The 23,512-nt window shown below is 39.4% G+C and overlaps 1 protein-coding gene across 1 annotated transcript in view; it reads left to right on the plus strand.

The window, feature by feature from the left end:
• The window catches only part of LOC128855214 (choline O-acetyltransferase), a 52,737-nt gene extending 34,730 nt beyond the window's left edge, over window positions 1-18,007 (plus strand). The window contains exons 3-9 of the mRNA XM_054089932.1: window positions 7,094-7,266; window positions 7,825-8,628; window positions 11,367-11,489; window positions 11,572-11,629; window positions 11,946-12,089; window positions 12,159-12,362; window positions 16,775-18,007. Of these exons, the coding sequence (XP_053945907.1) occupies window positions 7,094-7,266; window positions 7,825-8,628; window positions 11,367-11,489; window positions 11,572-11,629; window positions 11,946-12,089; window positions 12,159-12,362; window positions 16,775-16,990 (1,722 nt within the window). The 3' untranslated portion in view covers window positions 16,991-18,007. The remainder of the gene's footprint in view (window positions 1-7,093; window positions 7,267-7,824; window positions 8,629-11,366; window positions 11,490-11,571; window positions 11,630-11,945; window positions 12,090-12,158; window positions 12,363-16,774) is intronic.
• Window positions 18,008-23,512: the final 5,505 nt, after the last annotated feature.

The raw sequence follows: 23,512 nt of genomic DNA on the forward strand, positions 1-23,512 counted from the left end.
GGTTATCAGAGTAGATATGGTACATATATAAATTTTAATGAATGAAACCCATTGAACTGATTCAAAAACAATGTTTCCTTTTAAATTTTTCAAGTACATGGCTAGTGCCAAATATTTCTTAAACACATCATCGATTCTAAAGAATTTCAGGTTAGCTCACATATTTTGAATGAACTAGAAAATAGATTTTTATGTTTCGAAAATGTTTCTACTTACATACTCCGTTGGAAAATTATAGCACCACCACATACAATATGTATGTACATATTTACAAGTTTTAACTATTGTATTTGTTTATTTTTCAATATTAACTTATTTTATTTTTTAGTATTACATATTTTGTTTTATTTTTTATAATTTGTTTCAAATATTTATTTATTTTATTTTTTATATATATTTTTAATATTAAATTATTTTATTTTATAATATAATATTCAATTACTTTATTTTTCATTTATTTTTAGCATTAAATTATTATATTTTTTGCTTGTTTTTTTTTTTAATTATTGTAATTTATTTTACTTTTTATTTATTTTTCAATTTTAATTAATTTAATTTTTCATTTATTTCTCAATATTAATTCATCTTATTTTTTATTAACTTTTTAATGTTAATCAATTTTTTTAATATTAATTTATTTAATTTCTCATTCATTTTTTAATATTAGTTTATTTTATTTTTTATTTATTTTTCAATATTATTGTAATTAGTTGTTTTTATTTAGTTTTTAATATTAAATTACGTTGTTGTTGTTGTTGAAGTGGTTGAGTATTTTCACTGAAATAATCCTACTTAGTGACCAGCACCGTTTTACTACCACTGTCCTCTATGTTTTTTTTTTTTTGTTCCAAGTCAGATCCATTTAGTGATGGCCAAGTATAGCAGCAAATTCTTTATCTCGATGTCTGAGATCTCATTAATTTGCTGTAAGAAAGGCTTACCGAAGGAGCGGAATCGTGCCCTAGCTTGCCCTGGACATTCACATAAGTAGTGGAAAAGACTTTCCTTCACCCCTTCCGCTTGACGGCCTCTACAGATGGTATTGAAGGGAGGTTGCGTCTGGCTGCTTGATCCCCTACTTTCCAATAACCGGTAAGGTGCAGTGATACGTGAAATGTTTGGTCGAGAACATCCTAACAGGTGATTCGTCCTTTGGATTTTGTACGACGGTCATGTGTTTTTTATTGCAATCATGTAATTACTTGCTTCCATCTTCTTTCGGCTAAAACATGATAGTGTGAATGGATGCTTATAGTGTGAATGGATGCTTTTATTGTGTTCAGTGGTGTGGAGACTGCCACCGCCTCTGCTATGTGTAGTGTCGATCCTTTTCTTGCTAGCTCATCCGCTATCTCATTACCCCATATGTCCCTATGGCCGGGAACCCATATCAGAGTAATTTCAAACCAATGACTAGTAATTCTAGTTCCTCTCTACCTCTCTTGGATATAAGGCTAGTTTGGACGAAATGGAGTTGGAGTCTAAGGCCTTGATAGCTGCTTGACTCTCTGAAAAGATAGCTACTCTTGCACCAACTTCCATGTAGAGTTTTAGTGATTTGCATGCTTCTCTGATCGCTAAAAGTTCTGCCAGGAACTCGCTGGCATAGTGAGGAAGTCGAATTGACTGAGATAGGTTGAATAGCTCCGAATGGAAGCCAGCTCCCACACCACAGTTCATCTTAGAACCGTCAGTGTATATTTCAATGTCGTATCTTCCAATCACCTTCCCTTCTTTCTTGAAGTTAAGGTCGGGGACTGTATAGTCTGATCTGTTTTTGTGCAGCGAGGGTCCCTGTAGGAGGATCTTACTGTGACCGTACGACCTTGTTGTCCAGCTTCCAGCTGCAAGTAGCGATTGTTTTTATATGTAGGCCTAATGGCCTAAGAGGATGGTTCCATGTGTAGAAGTCCACGCAAGTGGGGAAAGTTACTGATCGCCATTCACTTGGGAATGGCCAGGACGATTCTTCTGCATATGGTTCAAGCAGCTCACAACGGCCGGGATTAGCCCACGTATCCTCTGGGTAGCTTCCGAACACCCGTTCGGGAGTAAGCTAACGTGAGAAGGCGAAACATTCCAGGATAGCTGGTTGTGCGTTGGGTTTGGGACCCGCCACTTAAAAATCCCCCCCAATGAAAAGTTTGAAAAAGCCTCGGATAAGACCTCCCTATACTGATGACGACCCCAGCAAACGAAATAAGGAATATGATTTGAGGGCATGCACCTGGAATGTCCGGTCCCTTAATGGGGAAGGTGCCTCTGCCCGGCTGGTTGATGTCTCGTGAGAGTAAAGGCTGACATCACTGCCATCCAAGAGATGCGATGGACGGGGCAAGGTAAGAAAACCATAGGACCTTGCGACGTCTACTACAGCTGCCATGTAAAGGAGCGCAAATTCGGTGTCGGATTTGTTGTGGGGGAGAGACTTCGTCGCCAAGTACTGTCGTTCACTCCGGTGGACGAGCGTCTCGCAACAATCCGCATCGAAGCCCGTTTTTTTAACATATCGCTAATTTGCGCCCACGCCCCGACGGAAGAGAAGGACGATGCGACCAAAGATTCTTTCTATGAGCGCCTGGAACGCTCCTATGAGCGCTGCCCCCGCCACGACATAAAAATCGTGCTTGGCGACTTCAACGCCAGGGTGGGCAAGGAGGGAATTTTTGGTCCTACAGTCGGAAAATTCAGCCTGCACAACGAAACATCCGGTAACGGACAGAGGCTGATCGACTTCGCCGGGGCCCGAAACATGGTAGTCTGCAGCACCAGATTCCAGCATAAGAAGATTCACCAAGCCACCTGGCTGTCTCCTGATCGAAAAACACGAAACCAGATCGATCATGTTGTGATAGATGGAAGACACGCTTCTAGTGTATTAGATGTACGTACGATCCGAGGGCCCAACATCGACTCGGATCATTACCTTGTTGCAGCCAAACTGCGCACCCGCCTCTGTGCAGCAAAAAACGTGCATCTACCTACGCAAAGAATGTTCGACATCGAAAAGCTGCAATCACAACAGACAGCCAGAAGATTCGCCACTCGACTCTCACTCCTGCTCTCAGAGAGTACTGCCCAACAAACCGGCATCCACGAACAATGGAGCAACATTTCTCGTTCTCTACGTACCGCCGCCGAAGAAGAAATCGGTTTCCGGCGAGCCCGAAAAAACAATTGGTACGACGAGGACTGTCATGCTGCCGCAGAAAGAAAGGATGCCGCCTATAGAGCCACGCTGCGATCGGGCGCAACGCGAGCCATGTGGGATTGCTACAGAGAGCTGAAAAAGGAAGAGAGACGTATTATCCGAAAGAAGAAACGAGAGGCCGAAATACGTGAGTGCGAAGAGCTTGAGATGCTGGCCAACAGGAACAACGCCCGAAAATTCTACCAGAAAGTTCGGCGGCTTACAGAAGGTTTTAAGACCGAGGCGTTTTCCTGTAAGAACAAAGACGGCGAACTGGTGACTGACATACAGAGCAATCTTAAATTATGGAGGGAACACTTCTCGAACATATTAAACAGTGACAGCTGCGCATGTCACCGAGAAAGTGAAGATCCCGATACCCCAATCGTTGACGACGGAATTGTCGTTCCGCTACCCGATCATGACGAGGTGAGAATAGTGATAACGCGGCTAAAGAACAACAAAGCCGCGGGCGCCGACGGACTGCCGGGTGAGCTATTCAAACATGGCGGCGAGGAGCTGGTAAGGTGCATGCACCAGCTTCTATGCAAAATATGGTCGGATGAAAGCATGCCTGCCGATTGGAATTTAAGTGTGCTCTGCCCAATCCATAAGAAGGGCGATCCTGCAATTTGTGCCAATTACCGCGGGATTAGTCTTCTAAATATCGCCTATAAGGTTCTAGCGAGCGTATTGTGTGAAAGGCTGAAGCCCACCGTCAACCAACTGATTGGACCTTATCAGTGTGGCTTCAGACCTGGAAAGTCTACCATCGACCAAATATTCTCAATACGCCAAATCTTGGAAAATACCCATGAAAGGAGAATCGACACACACCATCTTTTCGTCGACTTCAAAGCTGCATTCGACAGTACGGAAAGGAGTTACCTGTATACCGCTATGTCTGAATTTGGTATCCCCGCAAAACTAATACGGCTATGTAAGATGACGTTGCTCAACACCAGCAGCGCCGTCAGAATTGGGAAGGACCTCTCCGAGCCGTTTGATACCAAACGAGGTTTCAGACAGGGTGACTCGCTGTCGTGTGACTTCTTTAACCTGATGTTGGAGAGCATCGTACGAGCCGCAGAACTTAATCGCTCAGGCACAACATTTTATAAGAGCGTACAATTGTTGGCGTATGCCGATGATATTGACATCATCGGCCTTAACAACCGCGCTGTTAGTTCTGCCTTCTCCAAACTGGATAAAGAGGCAAAGCGAATGGGTCTGGTGGTGAACGAGGACAAAACGAAGTACCTCCTGTCTTCAAACAAACAGTCGGCGCACTCGCGTATCGGCACTCACGTCACTGTAGACAGTTATAATTTCGAGGTTGTAAAAGACTTCATCTATTTAGGAACCAGCATTAACACCGATAACAATGTCAGCCTTGAAATCCAACGTAGAATCTCTATTGCCAACAAGTGCTACTTTGACTAAGTAAGTAACTGAGCAGTAAAGTCCTCTCTCGACGAACAAAACTAACACTCTACAAGACTCTCATCATGCCCGTCCTAACGTATGGCGCAGAAGCTTGGACGATGTCAACATCCGATGAAGCGACGCTTGGAGTGTTCGAGAGAAAGATTCTGCGTAAGATTTTTGGATCTTTGCACGTTGCCAATGGCGAATATCGCAGACGATGGAACGATGAGCTGTATGAGCTTTACGACGACATAGACATAGCGCAGCGAATAAAGATCCAGCGGCTACGTTGGCTGGGTCATGTCGTTCGAATGGATACAAACTCTCCGGCTTTGAAAGTATTCGATGCGGTACCAGCTGGTGGTAGCAGAGGAAGAGGGCGGCCTCCTCTGCGCTTTGCTAAACTCGGCCAAAATCGCGTAAGCGGTTATAGCGCCAATTATGAAGAAGAAGAATGGCCTAAGATGAGTTAGTACATTGAGCGCTTCAGTAGGACCGGTACTAAGTGCTCCTGTAGTTAAGATACACGCTGTTCTTTGTATCTTGTTCAGCTGGGTTTGGTTGTATTTCTTTTCTGTTGCGGGCCACCAGACTAGTGCCACATATGTTAGTATTGGCCGTACAATGGCTGTGTAAGACCAATTGGATAGTTTTGGTTGGATACCCCATTTTTTACCCAACATTCTCTTACACGTGTAAAGTGCTATATTCTCTTTCTTTACCCTGAACTCTACGTTGGACTTCCAGGTGAGTTTGGGGTCTAAGATAACACCTAGGTGTTTTGCCTGCTGGGTTAGCGTAAGACTAACGCCGTTTAGTTTTGGGGGATTAAAGTTTGGTATCTTGGTTTTTTTAGTGAATAGCATCAGTTCAGTTTTGCTCGGGTTTACACCTAAACCACAGTATGTGGCCCAATTGCTGAGTAAAACCAGAGCTCTTTCCATAATCTCACTGATTGTGGTTGAAAACATTCCTGAAACTATGAGCACCATGTCGTCCGCGTACGCCACTACTTTAATTCCCTTTCGGTTGAATTTGGTAAGGATATTGTTGACAACTAATAACCACAGCAGAGGGGATAAGACTCCTCCCTGAAGAGTTCCCCTATTGACTGAGCGTTTTACCGTGCTGCTGCCTACCTTACCGATGATTATTCTAGTTTTAAGCATGTTCTCTATCCATTCGTTGAGACCTATGTCTGTGCCTAACAAATTGAGAGCTTCAATTAAGGATCTTCTGCTTACATTGTGATAATCGGACGGCGCAATATCTGGAGAATATAGCGGGTGGGGTAGGATTTCCCATTTCAGTGCTTCGAGGTAGGTTTTAACGGATTTGAAAACGTGAGACCGAGCGAGTGGTTCTACAACTTTTTCATGCCTCTCCGCGTATTGCGGCCGCTTCTCGCGCAGTGCTCGGCTCAATCGCATCAATTGAAGGCGATACCGATCCCCAGTGATGGTTTCGCTTGGTTTTAACAGTTCATAATAAATAAAACCAACTTACATAACCTTCGCAGCGTGAATATTCGGCCGAGGTAACGACGTAGAAGCATGACCGGCAGTCCCCATGACTTTCTTTTCTTTGGATTGCTGCAATGAATACATTTTTCGTCACCCATCACGATTCGATGAAGAGAACCCTTCCTTTTTTGCCGGTTTTCATAGACGAAAAAACGACGTTCAACATCCCATGGTTTTAATTTATAAGGAACCCAAGTCCCCTGTTTCCGAATCATTCCCAAAGCATGCAATCGCTTGGAAATGGATTGGCAGGAACTCCTAATAGCAAGCTCTTCTTGCGTTTGACACGGATCCTCATTGAGGAATGCCTCCAATTCAACGTCTTCGAAGGTTTTTGGCCTTTGGACGGTCGTCAACATTAAAATCACCGTCTTTGAAACGACGAAACCAATCTCGGCACGTTGTTTCACTTAAAGCAGCTTCTCCATGAACTTTTTGTAGCTCTCGATACCTCCGTTTTTTTCGAATGAAAGAGGCACAAAATCAGACATTTTCACAAAACCAATAGTTTATGATACCAAAACAAAATCACTGATGTATCGAAGCAGTTTGTTTATCATATGTCAAAGCTTGGTTTATGTTAGAATCGACTAGCACACACTGCGGCATCTATTGACAAACAACGGGAACTTAGTTGCGCACCTAATATGTACAATATTTTAGAAAGTATAAACTTGCAAAAGAAAGAATATTTTTAAAAACAATAAAGCCAAATGGCTTATTTACTGTGTTTTCATTATGATAATAAAGCCTACAAATACAGTTTTTTCATTGTTTTCTACTTTTTTCGTTTATTCTGCCACTGCTTTTAATTTACTTTGTTTTCGTGCTGACGTCATGACCTGGCCGCAATATTATTATTCTATTATTCTTGGATTATTTCCAATAATTTTTTTTTTCACTTTTAATTATGTTTATGGGCGAGCGCTAATTTTCGCACCTTCTTTCGCAGGCCTACAACTATTGGCTGAATGATATGTACATGGATGTGCGTTTACCGTTGCCAATCAATTCAAATCCCGGCATGGTCATGCCACCTATGCGTTTCACAACGGTGCATGATGTGGCTCGCTTTGCAGCATTCCTATTGAGCGGCATCATGAATCATAAGGAACTAGTCGACAGGTAAGCACACACACTAGTCTATATATGATTTGGGGAAAAGAAATCTGTTATTTTTGCGCAAATGGTTTACTGTTTTATGGTCGATCCTCAGTTCCTGGGCGATGCCGGTTATTTCTATGATTTAATCGACATATTCGAGACTATCGACATTTTCTTTAACATCAAAAATACCTGAATGTAATCGAGAACCAAATTGCACGTAATTTGCTGTTACAGTATCGGCTCCATTAACATTTTCAGCGGTCCGGCTTGCATTTTCGCCTTTATCAAAGAAAAACTGTAAAATGTACCGAATTTTCTCTTAGTTGACTTCCATTGTTAACACCCTGTAAGTCACACCTGAATTAAACAAAAAAACTAGAACATTTTTTTTGTGTGAAATCTCACCTAACCAACGAGTATAAACCTTAAATGGTTTGAACGATACTTTATGAGATATCGAATACTACAGACATCTACCGAGAAAATAATGGATGTCTTTTCCCCCAAACTATATTATGTAATACATATATGCATTTAAACACAGCCACAACAAATATTATTTATTTTCCATTACAGTGGCAATCTACCCATCGATCGTGCAGGTTCACGTGAGAAGAATCAACCACTCTGCATGGCACAGTACTATCGCCCATTGGGTTCATGCCGAATACCCGGAATAGAGCGTGACGCACAATATATAGCAGAGCGTGGGGAGAAAAGCGACGAACATGTTGTTGTCATATGTCGCAACCAAATGTATTGCATCCAACTGAAGACCAAAGATCGTGGCAGAATATCAGAGAGTGAGCTCGCTTCAAATATTTTATACGTACTGAGCGATGCGCCATGCTTGCCAACCAAACCCCCACTAGTGGGTCTACTTACCACCCAGGAACGTCAATGTTGGGGGCTAAATCGCAAGCTACTACTCGAGAACGAAGTCAACCAGCATAGCATTCGATTGATTGAGCAGGCGGTGTGCTTGCTATGTCTCGATGAGCCGCTACCAAATACCTTTAACGCCTACACTTTTACTGGTGCGACGCCGACGGGCTATATGGTGGGTGATCGCGATGATACGAATATGCTGCACGAAATGATACATGGAGGCGGTAGCGGTTATAATACGGCCAATCGTTGGTTCGATAAGGCTCTGCAGATAATCATTTGCACCGATGGTACTTGGGGCATTAACTATGAGCATTCCTTCTCGGAGGGTGACGCAGTTATAAATGTCATAGAGAAAGTCTACAAAAATTTAGAGGAGAAGCAATTGGCATGCAATAGTGCGCTGTCACAACCGCCACCTGAGCGAATACCTTGGGTTTTATCACCGCAGTTGGAACAAAGTATTAAAGAAACTGCACTGGCTTTCGATAAGTAAGTGAACTAATCTGGTGCACATTCAATAATAGGGTCGCTCAATAAGTTTTGCGGTTCGATAGGAGAGGGGAGTACCCTAGATTTTTTTGTTCTGTTATGTTGATACACTCTTTATCTGAAGTGAAGAAGTTTCATTTCGATCAGTTAATTCATTCTTTGTTCGCAAACCATTTAGTTTCGACATGTCACAGTAATTTGTACAATGGAAAAAATTAAATATCGTGCAGTGATTAAGTTTTTATTTTTCGAAGGATTTAAAGCAAAGAAAATTTATAACGAATATTGAAAGGTAGTAATAACTTTTCGCGATCAATTTGTGCAATAGAAAGATAAGTTGCTGAAAGCTCTGAAGATTGCCCACGTCAAGGACGTCCAAAAACAGCAACAGTTCAGAAATCGTAGCAAAAATACAGGATTTCGTAATGGAAAATCGTCGAGTGACTAAAAGAGATTTAGTGCCCTAGGCATCTCATGAGGCAGTGTAAGCAATATTTTGACTGATTTATTGGGTTTCAGAAAGCTGTGTGCACCATGGGTTCGACTTTCTCAGCAACATTTAGAGCGTTTTTGACAGGATTTTGTGCGTCGATTCATCACTTTGAATAAGACTCGGGTCTATCACCATGATTCTAAATCAAAACAGAGGCAAAATAATGGTGTGAACCTGGTTTTTCGGCTCCGAAATGAGTTCGTGTCCAGAAATCGGCCAAGAAGCTGTTAGCATCCATTTTTTCGGATGCGAAAGGAGTTTTCCTAGGGGCTTTCTTTTAAACTGCTAAAACAAACAATTCAGATTATTATTGTAACGTTTCGTCCTTAACAACCGCCCTGTTAGCTCTGCCTTTTCCAAACTGGATAAAGAGACAAAGCGAGACTGGTGGTGAACGAGGACAAAACGAAGTACTTCCTGTCATCAAACAAAGAGTCGGCGCACTCGCGTATCGGCACCGACGTTACTGTTATGATTTCGAGGTTCTAACGGACTTTGTATATTTAGGAACCAGCATTAACACCGATAACAATGTCAGCCTAGAAACCCAACCTAGAATCTCTCTTGCCACTCTCTTGGACTAAGTAAGTAACTGAGTAGTAAAGTACTCTCCCAACGAACAAAACTAACACACTACAAGGGTCTCATCATGCTCATCCTAACGTACGGCGAAAAGCGTGCACGGTGACAATATTTGTTGTGGCGTCCTTGGAATGCTTAAGAAAGAGATTCTGCGGAGGATTTTCGGACCTTTGCACGTTAGCCACGGCGAATATTGCAGGCGATGAAACGATGAGCCGTATGAGCTTTACGAGGATATAAACATAGCGCACCGAATAAAGATCCGGCGGCTTCGTTGGCTGAGTCATGTCGTCCGAATGGATACAAACGCTCCGGCTCTGAACGTATTCGATGTGGTATCAGCTGGAGGTAGCAGATGAAGAGGAAGGACTCCTATGCGTTGGAAAGATCAAATGGAGAAGGACTTGGCTTCACTTGGTGTGCCCAACTGGCCTCACTTTCGACTGCATCCGAATTCTTTGACATAAACCTCATCAAGGTTTTTGGTCACAGCAACACTACGGGAAACTGTGAGGCGGATGTGCTGGCCCGACAAGGGATATGTGAGGTGATTTCCCCGCGAAGGGAAATAATTGGGATCGTCCTGACTACCTGCGGACTGCTCCTAGAAAGATGGACTTGGTGCCAACTCAGCGAGCGTTGGGCAAGTGCACAAACTTTTAAGGTCGCGAAATCCTTCTGGCCTCGTGTGGATGGGGAGCGCTGGGTTGAGCTTCTGAGGTTGACAAAATATCAGCTCTCGAATCTCACAGGACATTATGCGCGAGGAATGCTGTAAGACTTGGAATTACCTCGAGTTCTTTTTACGTATGGAGGATGAGGTGGAATCAGCTCAACACCTTCTCCTAAGCTGCCCTGCTCTGGCGGGGTTAAGATCCAAGCATCTTGGCTCTTAGTTATTTGCAATGTCTGCTGATATAGCTGCCGTTGACATTAAAAATCTGATGAATTTCATCAGCATCACAAAACGGTTGACGCAAACGCGGCACAGTTCAAAATCCACACACTCTAAACCCATTCTCCTAACCATCCCACCACCACCTCACCCTGCCCTCTCCTTTCATTCCACCGGCTTTCTCTATCATCTCACCTCCTTACACAAAGGACGAAACCGTTTTTCCTCGTCCAAGTGAGCTCATTCCTTGGGCAACCATTCCAACCTAACCTAACCAACCGGCGCCGATTAGCACGTAAAATAAACGACTGGGGCGCTTTGTTAAACTCGCCGAAATCAAGTAAGCGGTTATCGCGCCAATTAAAAAGAAGAATAGGAAAATCCATCAATTAAAGTTCGAATTGTTGGAGCATCCATCGTATTCAAAAGATTTGACTTCCATCTGTTTCCACACCCAAAAAAATAAATACTTGGAAAGCGTTTTTCATCAAATGATGAGACCATAACAGCTGTGGAATCATAATTTGCAGCCCTTCCAGATTCTCACTTCAGGGATGGAATTCACAAATTGGAATCTTGTTGGAACATGGCTATTGATATTCACGGAGACTATATCAGGGAGATTATACTTCAAACCATAAAATTGTGTTTTTCTTATTGAACCGCAAAACTTATTGAACAACCTAGTACAGACATATGTACATTAATGTGTAGAAAACTAATGTTAATAAAGAAGTATTTAACCACCTTCCATATTTAAATTTGCAGAGCGATTGGGGACTTAGATTTGTATGTGTATCGCTACAAAGGTTATGGAAAAAATTTTATTAAAAAATGTAAATGCAGTCCTGATGCCTTCTTGCAGCTCATCCTGCAGTTAGCCTACTTTAAGTAAGTGTGAAATGTTCAGCAGTTATGTTTCTCTGAAACGTTTATTTTTTTTTTATAAATTTTGCAATGCTGCTTAAACCAGATTGTACGGTCATTTGGTAGCCACATACGAGAGTGCTTCCACGAGGCGCTTCTTGCTGGTAAGCTCAAACCTACAATATTTATTCAACGTGGTGCAAAATTAAACACCCTGTCGGAATATTTACAAATGGCGTCGTACGTCAAACATATTTGTGAATTAGACAGCTGCAGTCTACGAACAGACAAACAATGAAGCGCGTAAAGGCCTAAATAAAGATTTCCAACCAAAAACTAAATTTTTTTTTTTTTTTATTTAGCGAAAAATGTATTCAAAAACAAAACTGGTTGATTAGTTTTGTGCCACCTTGTATTAACTCAATACCTACACTTATGCACTTTTCTATTTAAAAATTCATATCTCGTTTTTTATCTCAGGGTCGAGTCGATTGCATTCGAGCTTCCCATAAAGAAGCTCTCGATTGGGTTACAGCCATGTGCCAAGGTGAGGGCGCAAATGTGCCCTTGGAAAGTGAAGGCGAGGAAGATGATGAGCGGAAAGTAAAATTCAGCATTTATGATGTAAGTCTGCGTGAACAAAACCCCCAAACATATGCGACTAATATTTTTTGTTTGTTTTGTTTTGAGTAGAAAAATAAGCTCAGAGAACTTTTCCGTATCGCCTGCAATCGCCAAACTGAAATTATGATTCAAAATATACTGGGCCACGGCATCGATATACCGTTGTTGGGCTTGCGCGAATCCAGTAAAGTATTCAACAACGGTCAAGTGCACGAGCTCTTCAACCATGAAACATTCAAAACTGCCAATATTTTTCTGCTGAGTACAAGTCAGGTATGTGGGCATTAAGCCTTCCTCCAGGTCTGCGTAAAATCCTTGCCACTTTTTGGATTCTTCATTTTCTTATTCACACAAAAGAACGCACTCAAAGAGAGAAGTTTCCGAAGGAACAGACGTCCATTTGTTTTGACCTGCAATAACTTTTGCTGGGTAAAGCTCTTCTTGAAACTTCAATACTTCACAAAGAACACGTTGAAACTCATTGTACCAGCATTTCACAGTGGCTATGTGTGGTGCTTCAACGCCCAAATTCGAAGTAAGTCGATTAATGCACTCTTGAATCGATAATCCACGTCGTAAATCGTAATAATTCCTCGCTCGAATATTTTCACGAGTTAATTCCGTCTTTTGTGATAAATGAATTTGTCAACTCCCTGAAAAACGAACAAATAAAACTCGTGAGTGAAAATTGTATATATAAGCTGATATTAAAAAAGACCACACTTTTCAATAAAAATATTGATTTACAGCTCAACAGGGTGCAAAATATAAAAGGCCAAACTGATATATGACAAAAATCTTCAATAGAGTTGAGGGGAAGATTAGTTCCATTTCAATGGTTTTCACAGAGATTTCTTATTATTTTTCAGGAAGGCTCAAGGTTCAATATTTTCCACCTTGCCAATTGGAATCGAGCATGACACTCGCAAATTAGTAGTTTCTCAGAACTAAGATGGTGTGGGAGTTAATATATTTTTGGCACCTTGGGGTAACTTGATCTCAGTATCTGAAGCATCCTCTTCTCAGTTGTCCTTCTGTTGTGAGACTAAAGTTCATACGCTGTGATTCTTAATGGGCCATCGTAGCGCTGTGATCCTCTCTTAGTTTTTTTTTTTTGCTGCTGGAAAGCCCATTTCAGCCAACGTTGAGCGCTACAGAGGTGCTCTACACGATTTCTTGTAACCGAAAATTGAAGACATGAACTTGAAAGATCGTAGGGCAGGATGGCGCACCATCGAACTCAGCCCATGCCACCATCGGTATTTTGGCGCCTAGTTCAACAATCGTCTTACCAGCCGTTTCGGTGATGTCAATTAGCCACCTCGAGCTGCGATTTGACGCCGTTAGTCTTTTTTTTTTTGGGGGGGGGGGCGCAGTAATGGATCGATATTATGCGAACAAGCTATTAACGATTCAGATCCTTAAGATGAATATCGAGTAAGCCATTCGTGAGATAGAGCCAGAAAACGTCATCAAGGCTTTGGAAAACTGGTTTAATAGAATGCGCTTTTGCGAAACCAACCAAGGCAGCCACATGAATGAAGTCGTTTGCCGCAGAGAGTAGTACATTTGAACTACATGCGTATTCGTACAAGTAAATTCGAATTCTATGCAACTCGCATTTTCGATTATTATTGGGCCCATTGACTTTCAGAATTAAACGTGCGTAAAACATAGAGCGACACTTGTAATAGAATAAATAGATTAATAGAATAGATGGACTTAAATTCTAATTTGAAGAGTCTGGATTTTTACGTAGCGGGTCCCAAACCCAGCGCACAACCAGATTTCCTGGGTTGATTCACCTTCTCGTATTAGCTCGCTCTCAAACTGTTGTTCGAGAGCTACCCAGAGGATATTTGGACGAAGCGCGGAAGTTGTGAACTACTTGGACCGTATTCAGAAGAACCGTCCTGACCACTTCCAAGTAAATGGCAATCAGGCATTCTGCACACGGAACCATTCTTCATGATATTATCTAGGAACCAGCATTAACACCGATAACAACGGCAGCCTAGAGATCCAACGTAGAATCCCTCTTGCTAACAAGTGCTACTTTGAACTAAGTAGGCAATTGAATAGTAAAGTCCTCCCTCAACGAACAAAACTAACACTTCATAAGGCTTTCATCATGCCCGTCCTAACGTATGGCGCAGAAGCTTGGACGATGAGTGTTTGAGAGAAAGATTCTGCGAAAGATTTTTGGATCTCCGCAGGTTGGCGATGGAGAGTATCGTAGGCTATGAGCATAGCACAGCCAATGAGCTGGCATAGCACAGCCAATAAAGATCCAGCGGCTTCATTGGCTGGGTCATGTCGTCCGAATGAATAGGAACGCTCCGATACTGAAAGTATTTGATGCGATACCAGATAGTGGTAGCAAAGGAGAAGGAAGGCCTCCTCTGCTTTGGAAACTCAAGTGGAGAAAGACTTGGCTTCGAAAAAGAAACGACTAGCGCAATTTCTTAAGCTCGGCTAAAATCGCTTAAGTGGTTATCGCGCCAATCAAGAAAGAGGAAGGAAAGACATACATTATGCATGCTTTCTTGGCTGAAATCCAAAACTCTCATCGGGCATGCTTTTAGATTGTGAAAATCACTGTATCAAGCCAAAGACACAATAAATTTATAAAAAACGCTTTGCTCGAAAAAGCCTTGTCGCTTGTATAACTTTGAAACGTACCTTGTATATACTTCTGTTTTTGATAAATTTAGAATAGGTTTTAAAAATATTTGCAATTTTACATAAATATATCGGGTGTTTTGTTTTTACCTGCATGACAACTATTAATAGCTATAACTATGGTTTGACAGCTGTGTCGAAACTTCTGTTCAGTAAGGTTTGGCAAATCATCATGAATCGTTTAACGCCAGAACAACGGTTGCAAATTGTGGAAATTTAGTTTGAAAAATAAAACTGTTCGCGAAGTTCGTAGAGCACTGGCGGCATCATCGGTCCTTACTTCTTTCGAAATAAGAAAGAAGCTGCTGTTACGGTGAATAGCGAGCGCTATCGAGCCATACTGACTGAATTTTTGTTTCCAAAAATTATTGAATTAAACCTCGTCGGCATTTGATTCCAACAAGATGGCGCAAATTGCCATACAGCGCACTCAACAAGCGATTTAAGGGGGAAGTCTACTGTGACAAGGGAAAAAACAGGCTTATTTTCCGGATTTTATTTCTAACAAAATATTGCTCGTACATAAAATCTATTTAAACTCTTATCTTTATTATATATTTAAGTTTTTGAAAAAAAAAATTTAAGTCAAAATATTCAAAATGGCCGCTGTGGCACTTCTGCAAGCGCAGGCCCGCTTTTCTTAGGTGCCTAAACGGTGTACATGAAATCTTACGTTTCGGTGATCTAAAACAAAAAAAACAAAATATTGTTATCATATACATAGTATTGACTCTCGTCTGACGTAGGATTATGTCGATAAAAAATTTTGGCGTTGAAAAAAAATTCTTGAAATTTTTTTCTTTTTTTTTGCCTAAAATTGATGTTACTATTGTTTATAACAATTTAACAAATAAAGATATCAAAAAAATCCTATGTCAGACGAGAGACACTATTACAGAGAATATATAATTAAATTTTTAAGCTGATTCATTTATCAGAACTCGAGATATCGTGTACACCGTATACAAAAACTTAGTTTCGAGAAAAATGCGTTTAAAGTTTCAGTATAGCAGGTACGCGCTTTGGAGCGCTTCGGGAAAAGGTCGAAATTTCAACGAAGAATAATTTAGCCAGCTGTAACACATATTGTACCTTATTTAAGAGGGTTCAAAGTATTTTTTAAGCTAATAAAAAAAAAATCGATTTTTTGAAAAATTCACAGTAGACTTCCCCCTTAAGCCACCATTCACGCCATACGGCCAGATTTATTGGAAAAGTTATCAAAAATTGGACTGATCGAATGAATATCACATTTAAAAAACATGAAAATTGTCTACGAGATTATAAATGATAAAAAAAGATTTTACATTATCATTTTATTTTCTCCAGTTTAAAAAAAGATCACCCGATATATGCTAATAATGTTGCTGGGAAGACTCTTTGAGTGCGTTCTTATTCTAAAACCTTTCAGTTTATTTAGCAGGCTCGTTTGAATTTTGTAGTTTTTTTAATGTATCCATTTAAACTATTTTCATAATTTTTGTTTTTTGTTTGAACGCATGCAAGTGAAATCACTAAAAATAGCTCAAATACTTGCTACAACAATGTTCACATGCACTTCTTGTTTTTGTTATAATTACAAGTGCACAGTTTTTTGTGCGTTCCTACACTTTGGTATTTCAGTATTGCACCCAAGGACACTTAAATCTAGCACACCTACGCACATACATATTGCACATATGTGTATGTATATTTATATATATATCTCTTGCACCGCACCGAACAGCACTTCATTGCACCGTAGGCTCACTCTGCACCGTCAAATAATGCTAATGCACCACGCGCACTCGAGCTTAGCGAAGCACTCACTCACAGTACGAATTGGCGTACACGCATACCTACGCATCTATGATGGGAGTAGTTGTATGTAAGTTTTTGTGTGCAACTGTTTTACCACTACAGAAAGTCAAATATGCCATATATCCACAAATGTATTGTACTTATTTGCCTACATACAGACATACACATAAATTCACCAGTGTGTTTTTCGCAATAATTCTTAGGTGGCCACTAAGTCGGATGCTTTCATGGGCTATGGCCCAGTAACGCCACGCGGCTATGGATGCTCCTATAATCCGCACGTAGATGAAATTATCTTTTGCATATCCGCTTTCTATAGCTGCGAGGATACAAACACAACGCGCTTTGCCAAATCGCTGAAAGAGTCGCTGGACATGATGAAGGATCTAATGAAAGATGAATCAGTGCAGAAGGACTGAAGAAGTGAAGAAATGTAGAAAATGCGGAGCGCTGTGCTAACAACACAATGCGGCAACATACATACATATGTATTAGTGAGTGTTAATAGTGACAAAAGTGCATCAACCGCAAATAAGATGCGGTCAACCAACAATACAACAAACATATCAGCATACGTACCTTAACGTTGTAGTAAACGTCGTTGAATTTAGTTAAATGTATTATACGTATATACAATGTATTATATACATACATACACACATATATTCAAAAACATACTTATAGATATCCATATTTAGTATGCATACATACTTATATACATCTGTATGTACTAGAGAAATTTATAAAACTGTTGAAAGTCTTATTGTTGATTAAAAACAAATATTGTAGGCAAGAGAAAAAATGAAAATAGTCCAATACACAAACAAAAGCTATTAACTAAAGAGAGCGAAAAGCAAACGATTGCCTTCGAAAAAAATTAATGCAATAAAATCATGAAGAAAAAAATCAAGCGTGCGATAAGTAACAAGAAAATATGTAAATATAAACCTGTATGTATAAAAATATGGTATTCAACTTAGAGTATTATTAAACTGGCGACACTCGCTATTGGGTAAGAAATGCCACAGTGTTCCTACTTTTTGGACGTATTTTCCCCCTAAACCCCCTAAACAACTTACACTCAACACTTCGAGGAAGAAAGTAGGAGAATTCAAATAATCCTTACAACAACCAAGCGCCGAGAAGTTGATAGTTCCTTATTTGGGTTTCAAGAAGACTTTAAAGTAGTTTCATTTATACTAAAGAAGAGCTAAGAGGAGCTTCAGCTGGAAACCGTAAACACTGAACGGAGATGTAAAGAAAATACTTAAGTATGCCAGAGGTGATAATGTACAACAATAGAACGAAATGGGGTGTGTTGAAGATGAGATCGGTGCACGGTGAAACCCCAAATTGTGAGGGGAACTTTGGTTGCCACGTAACGGGAATGATTCGCCAGCTAAATTCTGCACGTTCATTTTACACATATTCATGGACTCACTCATCCAATCAGTCGTTGTTCAGACGGCAACGAAATGATATTGTGTTGATTCTTTTTCGTATATCACTAACACATTCTTAGTTTTTCGTAAACAAACTGATTCATAACCCCTGCTACGTCAGCACATCAGCTGATTCTGTCAAATTCGCTGAGAGCCGACTAACGGTCTGATATTGGCCACATCATTAAAAATCTTTTGACCATGGGTGTGCCCAATAGAAGATCGTCAGCCGGCAGAATTTGGCAGAATCAGCTGTTAGTTAAACTAACAAAACAGGGAATATGTTTACAAAAAAAATAGAATTATGTTGCCGATATACGAAAAAAATCAACCAATGGGAGTTCGTTGCCGTCAGAATAGCAACTAATTGGACAAGTGTGTGAATGCATGTGAAATGATCATGCAGAATACGGCTGCTGAATCTCCTAAATGACATGGCAGATAAAGTTCCCCTCACAATTTTTTTTTTTTGCCATAGTTAAAGAGTAATGGTTGTAAATCTATTATCCTTGGTGTGAAATGAGTGAACAGAAACCAACGGCCCTGTGATGTGGCGGCCGAAGTTCTCCTAACAATTTTGTTTCTCACTATAGCTAATGGCCAAGCCTGGTAAATCTGTCATCCTTGGACTTGTACCATCTATTCAAGGGCTCGGGCAACCAGAAGACATTTTTTTATGAAAAGGCTTAAAAGAACTTTATTGATGTATCGTGTTGCTGTAGATAATTCTGGAATAACCTGTGAATTGAACTGTGTGACACTTTTTAATCGGTAGCGAGTATTCATGTTTGCAAGTAGCTAGCGAGTAACGCCGGATTATGAGGTTATCAATAATTCAAAATGTTAGTAAATAATTATGAAACTAGGTGAGTTGCACCGACTCTGTATCAAGATGCAAAATACATTGGATCATTTTCTGAGCCCGAAAACAATGTGAGGCTTGAGATTCACTCTTCCCAAAAGTAGTAATGAGTTCGTTTACCAACTTAAAGAGAGCACATAATATTACGCCCATTGAAGGCGCCAGGCGTTGGTTGGTGACAACATCAGATGAAGTAGCCCTTAGGGTATTTTATGAAAAATTGCGTATTATCGCCGACGAGCACCGAAGAGGATCATATCGCCCGCTGACAAATGTCAAATGTCGAGTTTTCCCGTTTTTTAATTTTGCTCAAATGAAAGCTTGGAATTTTTCCTTCAAAATGATAGACTATTTTATTAATTTTTACTATTTTTTAAAACAATTTCAAAAGCATTTTGTCTGTTAGAAGCAAAACGGTAACCAACATTTCTAAAATTAAAAAAAAATTTAAATAAAAATTTAATTAACATTTTTTTTTTTAATGTATTTTATTTTTTGTTTTATTTATGGTTTTTGTTTTTTGTTTTTTGTAATTATGCTCAAATGAAAACTTGAAATTTTTCCTACAAAATGATATCTAACTATTTAAGGCCAAAAAAAAATGCATTACCGAATTTTGATCCTGCGCGCACTCTTCCGCTACTGCGCGGTGCAATCGATTAATCAACACTGTGCAGCAGCCGTTTTGGGGGTGTGATAATTTCAACGCTGGATGCAAAACTTAGAGGCATATAGTACAACCTCAAAATCGTTTGCATTCTTTGGGCAAATTTCTTTGCTATGCCCATTTTAAACTTAAATTTTACTTAAGTGTTTTTAGAATAAATGAAAAAAGGGTTAAAATGCATTTCGCAGAGAAATATTTTGGTAAGGTACATATAGTAAAATTTTACGAGGAATAATTTTGTAGAACATTTTAACTCATTAGCTCTCTCACGAAAGGGTAATTTTGGTCCCTTTTTTAGACAGTCGAATAAAATGGCTTTTTGAATTTCGCTAGAGGGTTAAAATGTTCTAGAAAATTATTTGCCATAAAATTTCACCAGAGGTCCCCTCAGACAAAATCTCTGTAGAAAGTTATCAGTACGCTCCTGAAAAAGCTCCTTATAAAAAACCATTTGCCGTTCAGAGTCTGCTTAAAACTATAGGTCCCTCCATCTGTGGAACTACATCAAGACGCACGCCACAAATAGGAGGAGGAGCTCGGTCAAGCACCCAATAAAAGTTATTTATTTATTTATTTGTTTATCTGCAAGTCCACATTTTGAATCATTACGCCACCAGAAAATTACCCTCAAATTGTTGCACAGTGAAAGAAATAAATTTACAAGACTTTTTTTCTAACCACTCTACGTTGAATATAAAAATAAAATTAAAGTTAAAAATAATTCCTTGCAGTCATTTACCTACAATACATACAGAGGTGCATATATTTTGTGAAGTTTATTTTAAACACTATTTTAAGTTTTCTGCTGCTTTTCGACGGCCACGAATGTGAGAGTTGAACATAAAATTGCCGTTTTCAAAACAGTCTATTCCTTCGCTTACGAGCTGCAGAAAAAAATGAAAACTCAAAAATTCTAAGACTATGAGCCTTTTTCTAGTTCGTCCACAGGTAGTAAAAAACGATTTTTTCTCCATTTTCCCCGAGAGCTAAATGCCACCCTTTAATGGATAAAACCTAACCTAACCTAATTTACATAAATATTTTGTAACTGCAATGATTATAAAATTGTTTGTTGTGTGTGTAAAATAATTCAACTTTGCTCTCTGCTTAGCTACATAAATTATCTCTATTCCCTTAGTGAAGCATACGACCACACACATAGGGCTATGCGGATGTTAGTGAGCCAGACACCATATTTACATATCTGTTTTGAGAGAAAATCGCTCGTGCTTGAGTAATAAAACTTTATGAAAGGTAAAGAACTAATTAAAATTGTATGAATACGAAAACTGAAAAATGTGTTAAAAAAATTGAAAACCAACTGTAAAAAAACAACAACTATAAACCTATAGTCAATTATATTGTATGGACAAGTTATAGAAAAATTTATATACATAGATATATTTTAAACTGCATGTTTTGCACAAATCGTTTAAACGCTTGTCAGCACAAAAGTGTAGCAATGCTTTGGGGGAATAACCCATACTTGTATATGAAAAAAGGAAGTATCCAAATTAAATGCAATAAGTATTTAGACTCTAAAAATTAATTTTTTTTGGTTAAGCAATTCGTTGGAGTTATTTAAGAAGTGGAGAGAGGAGAAGAGAAGAGAATGCGTACATATAAACAAATTTTCTACTCTCTACTTTCATTTTACTATTGTTATCTTGTACTCATAAGTATATCTTTGTTGATGAAAAAATTATTATACAAATAATATATATCTACAGATTTATATATGAATGTTACACTTATATGTACATACAAAAAACGAATTTAATTATACCTACGCATATTGTATGGAACTCTAACAGTTTGATTTCTACATAAAAATCTGTGAAAAAATGCCACTAGAGAATAGCTCTGAAGTCAATTTCGAGATGAAAATAAAAAAGACCTAAAACCAAAATAATTTATAAAATACCACGATTCAATAATTAAAAGGTTTTGTAAAGTTTGATAACTGATTTCGGACGCTACTTAATCCATTAATGCAATTTGCAAGTAAGGGGAAAAGGGGCATAAATTTATCCCCCCTCTGAAAAGGTACTAAAAAATTGAAAAAAGGGCGATATAAACCAAGAGTGATAGATTAGCAGGCCTGGCCCTCAGCTATGGTCAAAACGAAATTGAGCAAGTAACTTCGGCTGTCATCGAGCACTCGGTAGCAGAATTCTGCGCGCTCATTTCACTCGTATTCACACAATCGTCCAATCAGTCTTGAGATCAGTCGACCATGGATAATGGTGCTCACACTCACCAACGTAAACATACGCCCGTTTCAACTGACCTGATGAAACTAATGAGAGCCCCATGTAAATGAATTCTCACCACCGTTCCGTTACGTAGTATCGTTGATCGTTGTTTCATCGTGTCAGTTGATACGGGCGTACGTTTATGTTGGTGAGTGGAGCACCATAACTATATGCGAAATTCTTTTTATCGTGAGAGCGCTGTCAAATGTGCATTTTTTTAACCTTCGCCAGTGATGCCACACCGGAAGAAACATTGAATGGATATTTTTTAAACCAAAATTGGGAATTTTCAGTTTCCACACCAGCATTGAGTTTAATATTTAGTGCGCCATTGCCCACGGGGCTTATATCACTCGTATACATCTACATATGTATAATAAAATACATAAATAAGTAAAAATTTCAGAAATTGATATTAAAACAAATTATTCAAAATTGAAATACAAAAGTATAAATAATAAAGTAATGAACACGAAAAACATAAGTATAGTAAATACATAAAATACTGCAATATTTTAATATAACATAAAAAGTAAAAAAATAAATACATATAAATAAATGGCGCGTACACTTCTGGGCTTATGGTCATGCCAGTCTATTATTGCGACAAACTCAGTTAACCTCGGTGAGGACTGACTACATCATCCCGACGGTAACATTTAATAGGAATTTTGCCACTTCTTTCCATCTAAGGAGGAATGGAATAAGAGATTCTCACTAAACAACTTCGACTCTACAGTCTATACAGATGGTTCAAACATGGATTGTGGGGTTGGAGTAGGCATATATTATTCTCAGAGACTTAGAATTGAAAAATCTGTGCGCCTTCCTAATACTAGTAGTGTTTTCCAGGTAGAAGTACTGGCAATAGGGGAAGCTTGTAGGCTACTATTTGCAGACTTCATGGTATTCACACCATAAGGCGCAGTCAAGAGTACAATTTCCCTAAAATACCTCCGAATCGCGGATTGTAGATGGAGAGACCAGACGAAATGTAAAATCAGCAGAACGTTATGGACCACCTACAACCTTAAGCAATCGTCAACATTGATAAACATGAAACGACGAGACGCCTGGAGACTAACGGCAGTCGTAACCGGCTTTTGGTTTGTGGGAGAACAAGCAGCCAAAATGGGCGTCCCTCACAACACGTACAGTCACAGTTGCAAACAACCGGAGAAAAAGGAAACAATCTTCCATTTCCTCTGTGGATGCCCTGCCCTGAATGGAAGGACATAATGTTAACCCTGGGCAAACCGCTATTCAAGAGTCTTGAACAGCTCTCTGGCTTAGATATCAACAACCTGATAAGGTTCCTAAACCGCACAGACTAGCAACAAAATGGTACAGAAGCGCTAGTTGGATTCTGCATGAATCACCACTCTAACTACCAGCCAAGCAACATTTCTGTTAACTGTTTGGCCGAGCTCCTCCTCCTATTTGTGGTGTGCGTCTTGATGTTGTTCCGAAAATGGAAATGTGGTCAACAAAAAAAAAGTAAAACAACGCATAGAATAAGTTAGAGCAGATAACCTTTAATTTTTTATAACTTAAAATAGCTAACAAAAGTATATTTGTAAAATATCCCAAACTCAAGTTCAAGTCCCTTACCTAGATTTTTCAACCATAAAATATTTACATACCTATATACAAATTTACATACATAAATAATCAACACCCAGTTTTTAATAAAATTATATGTATGTAAAATATAT

Source organism: Anastrepha ludens, chromosome 2 (assembly GCF_028408465.1).
Source record: "Anastrepha ludens isolate Willacy chromosome 2, idAnaLude1.1, whole genome shotgun sequence".
NCBI lineage: Eukaryota > Metazoa > Arthropoda > Insecta > Diptera > Tephritidae > Anastrepha > Anastrepha ludens.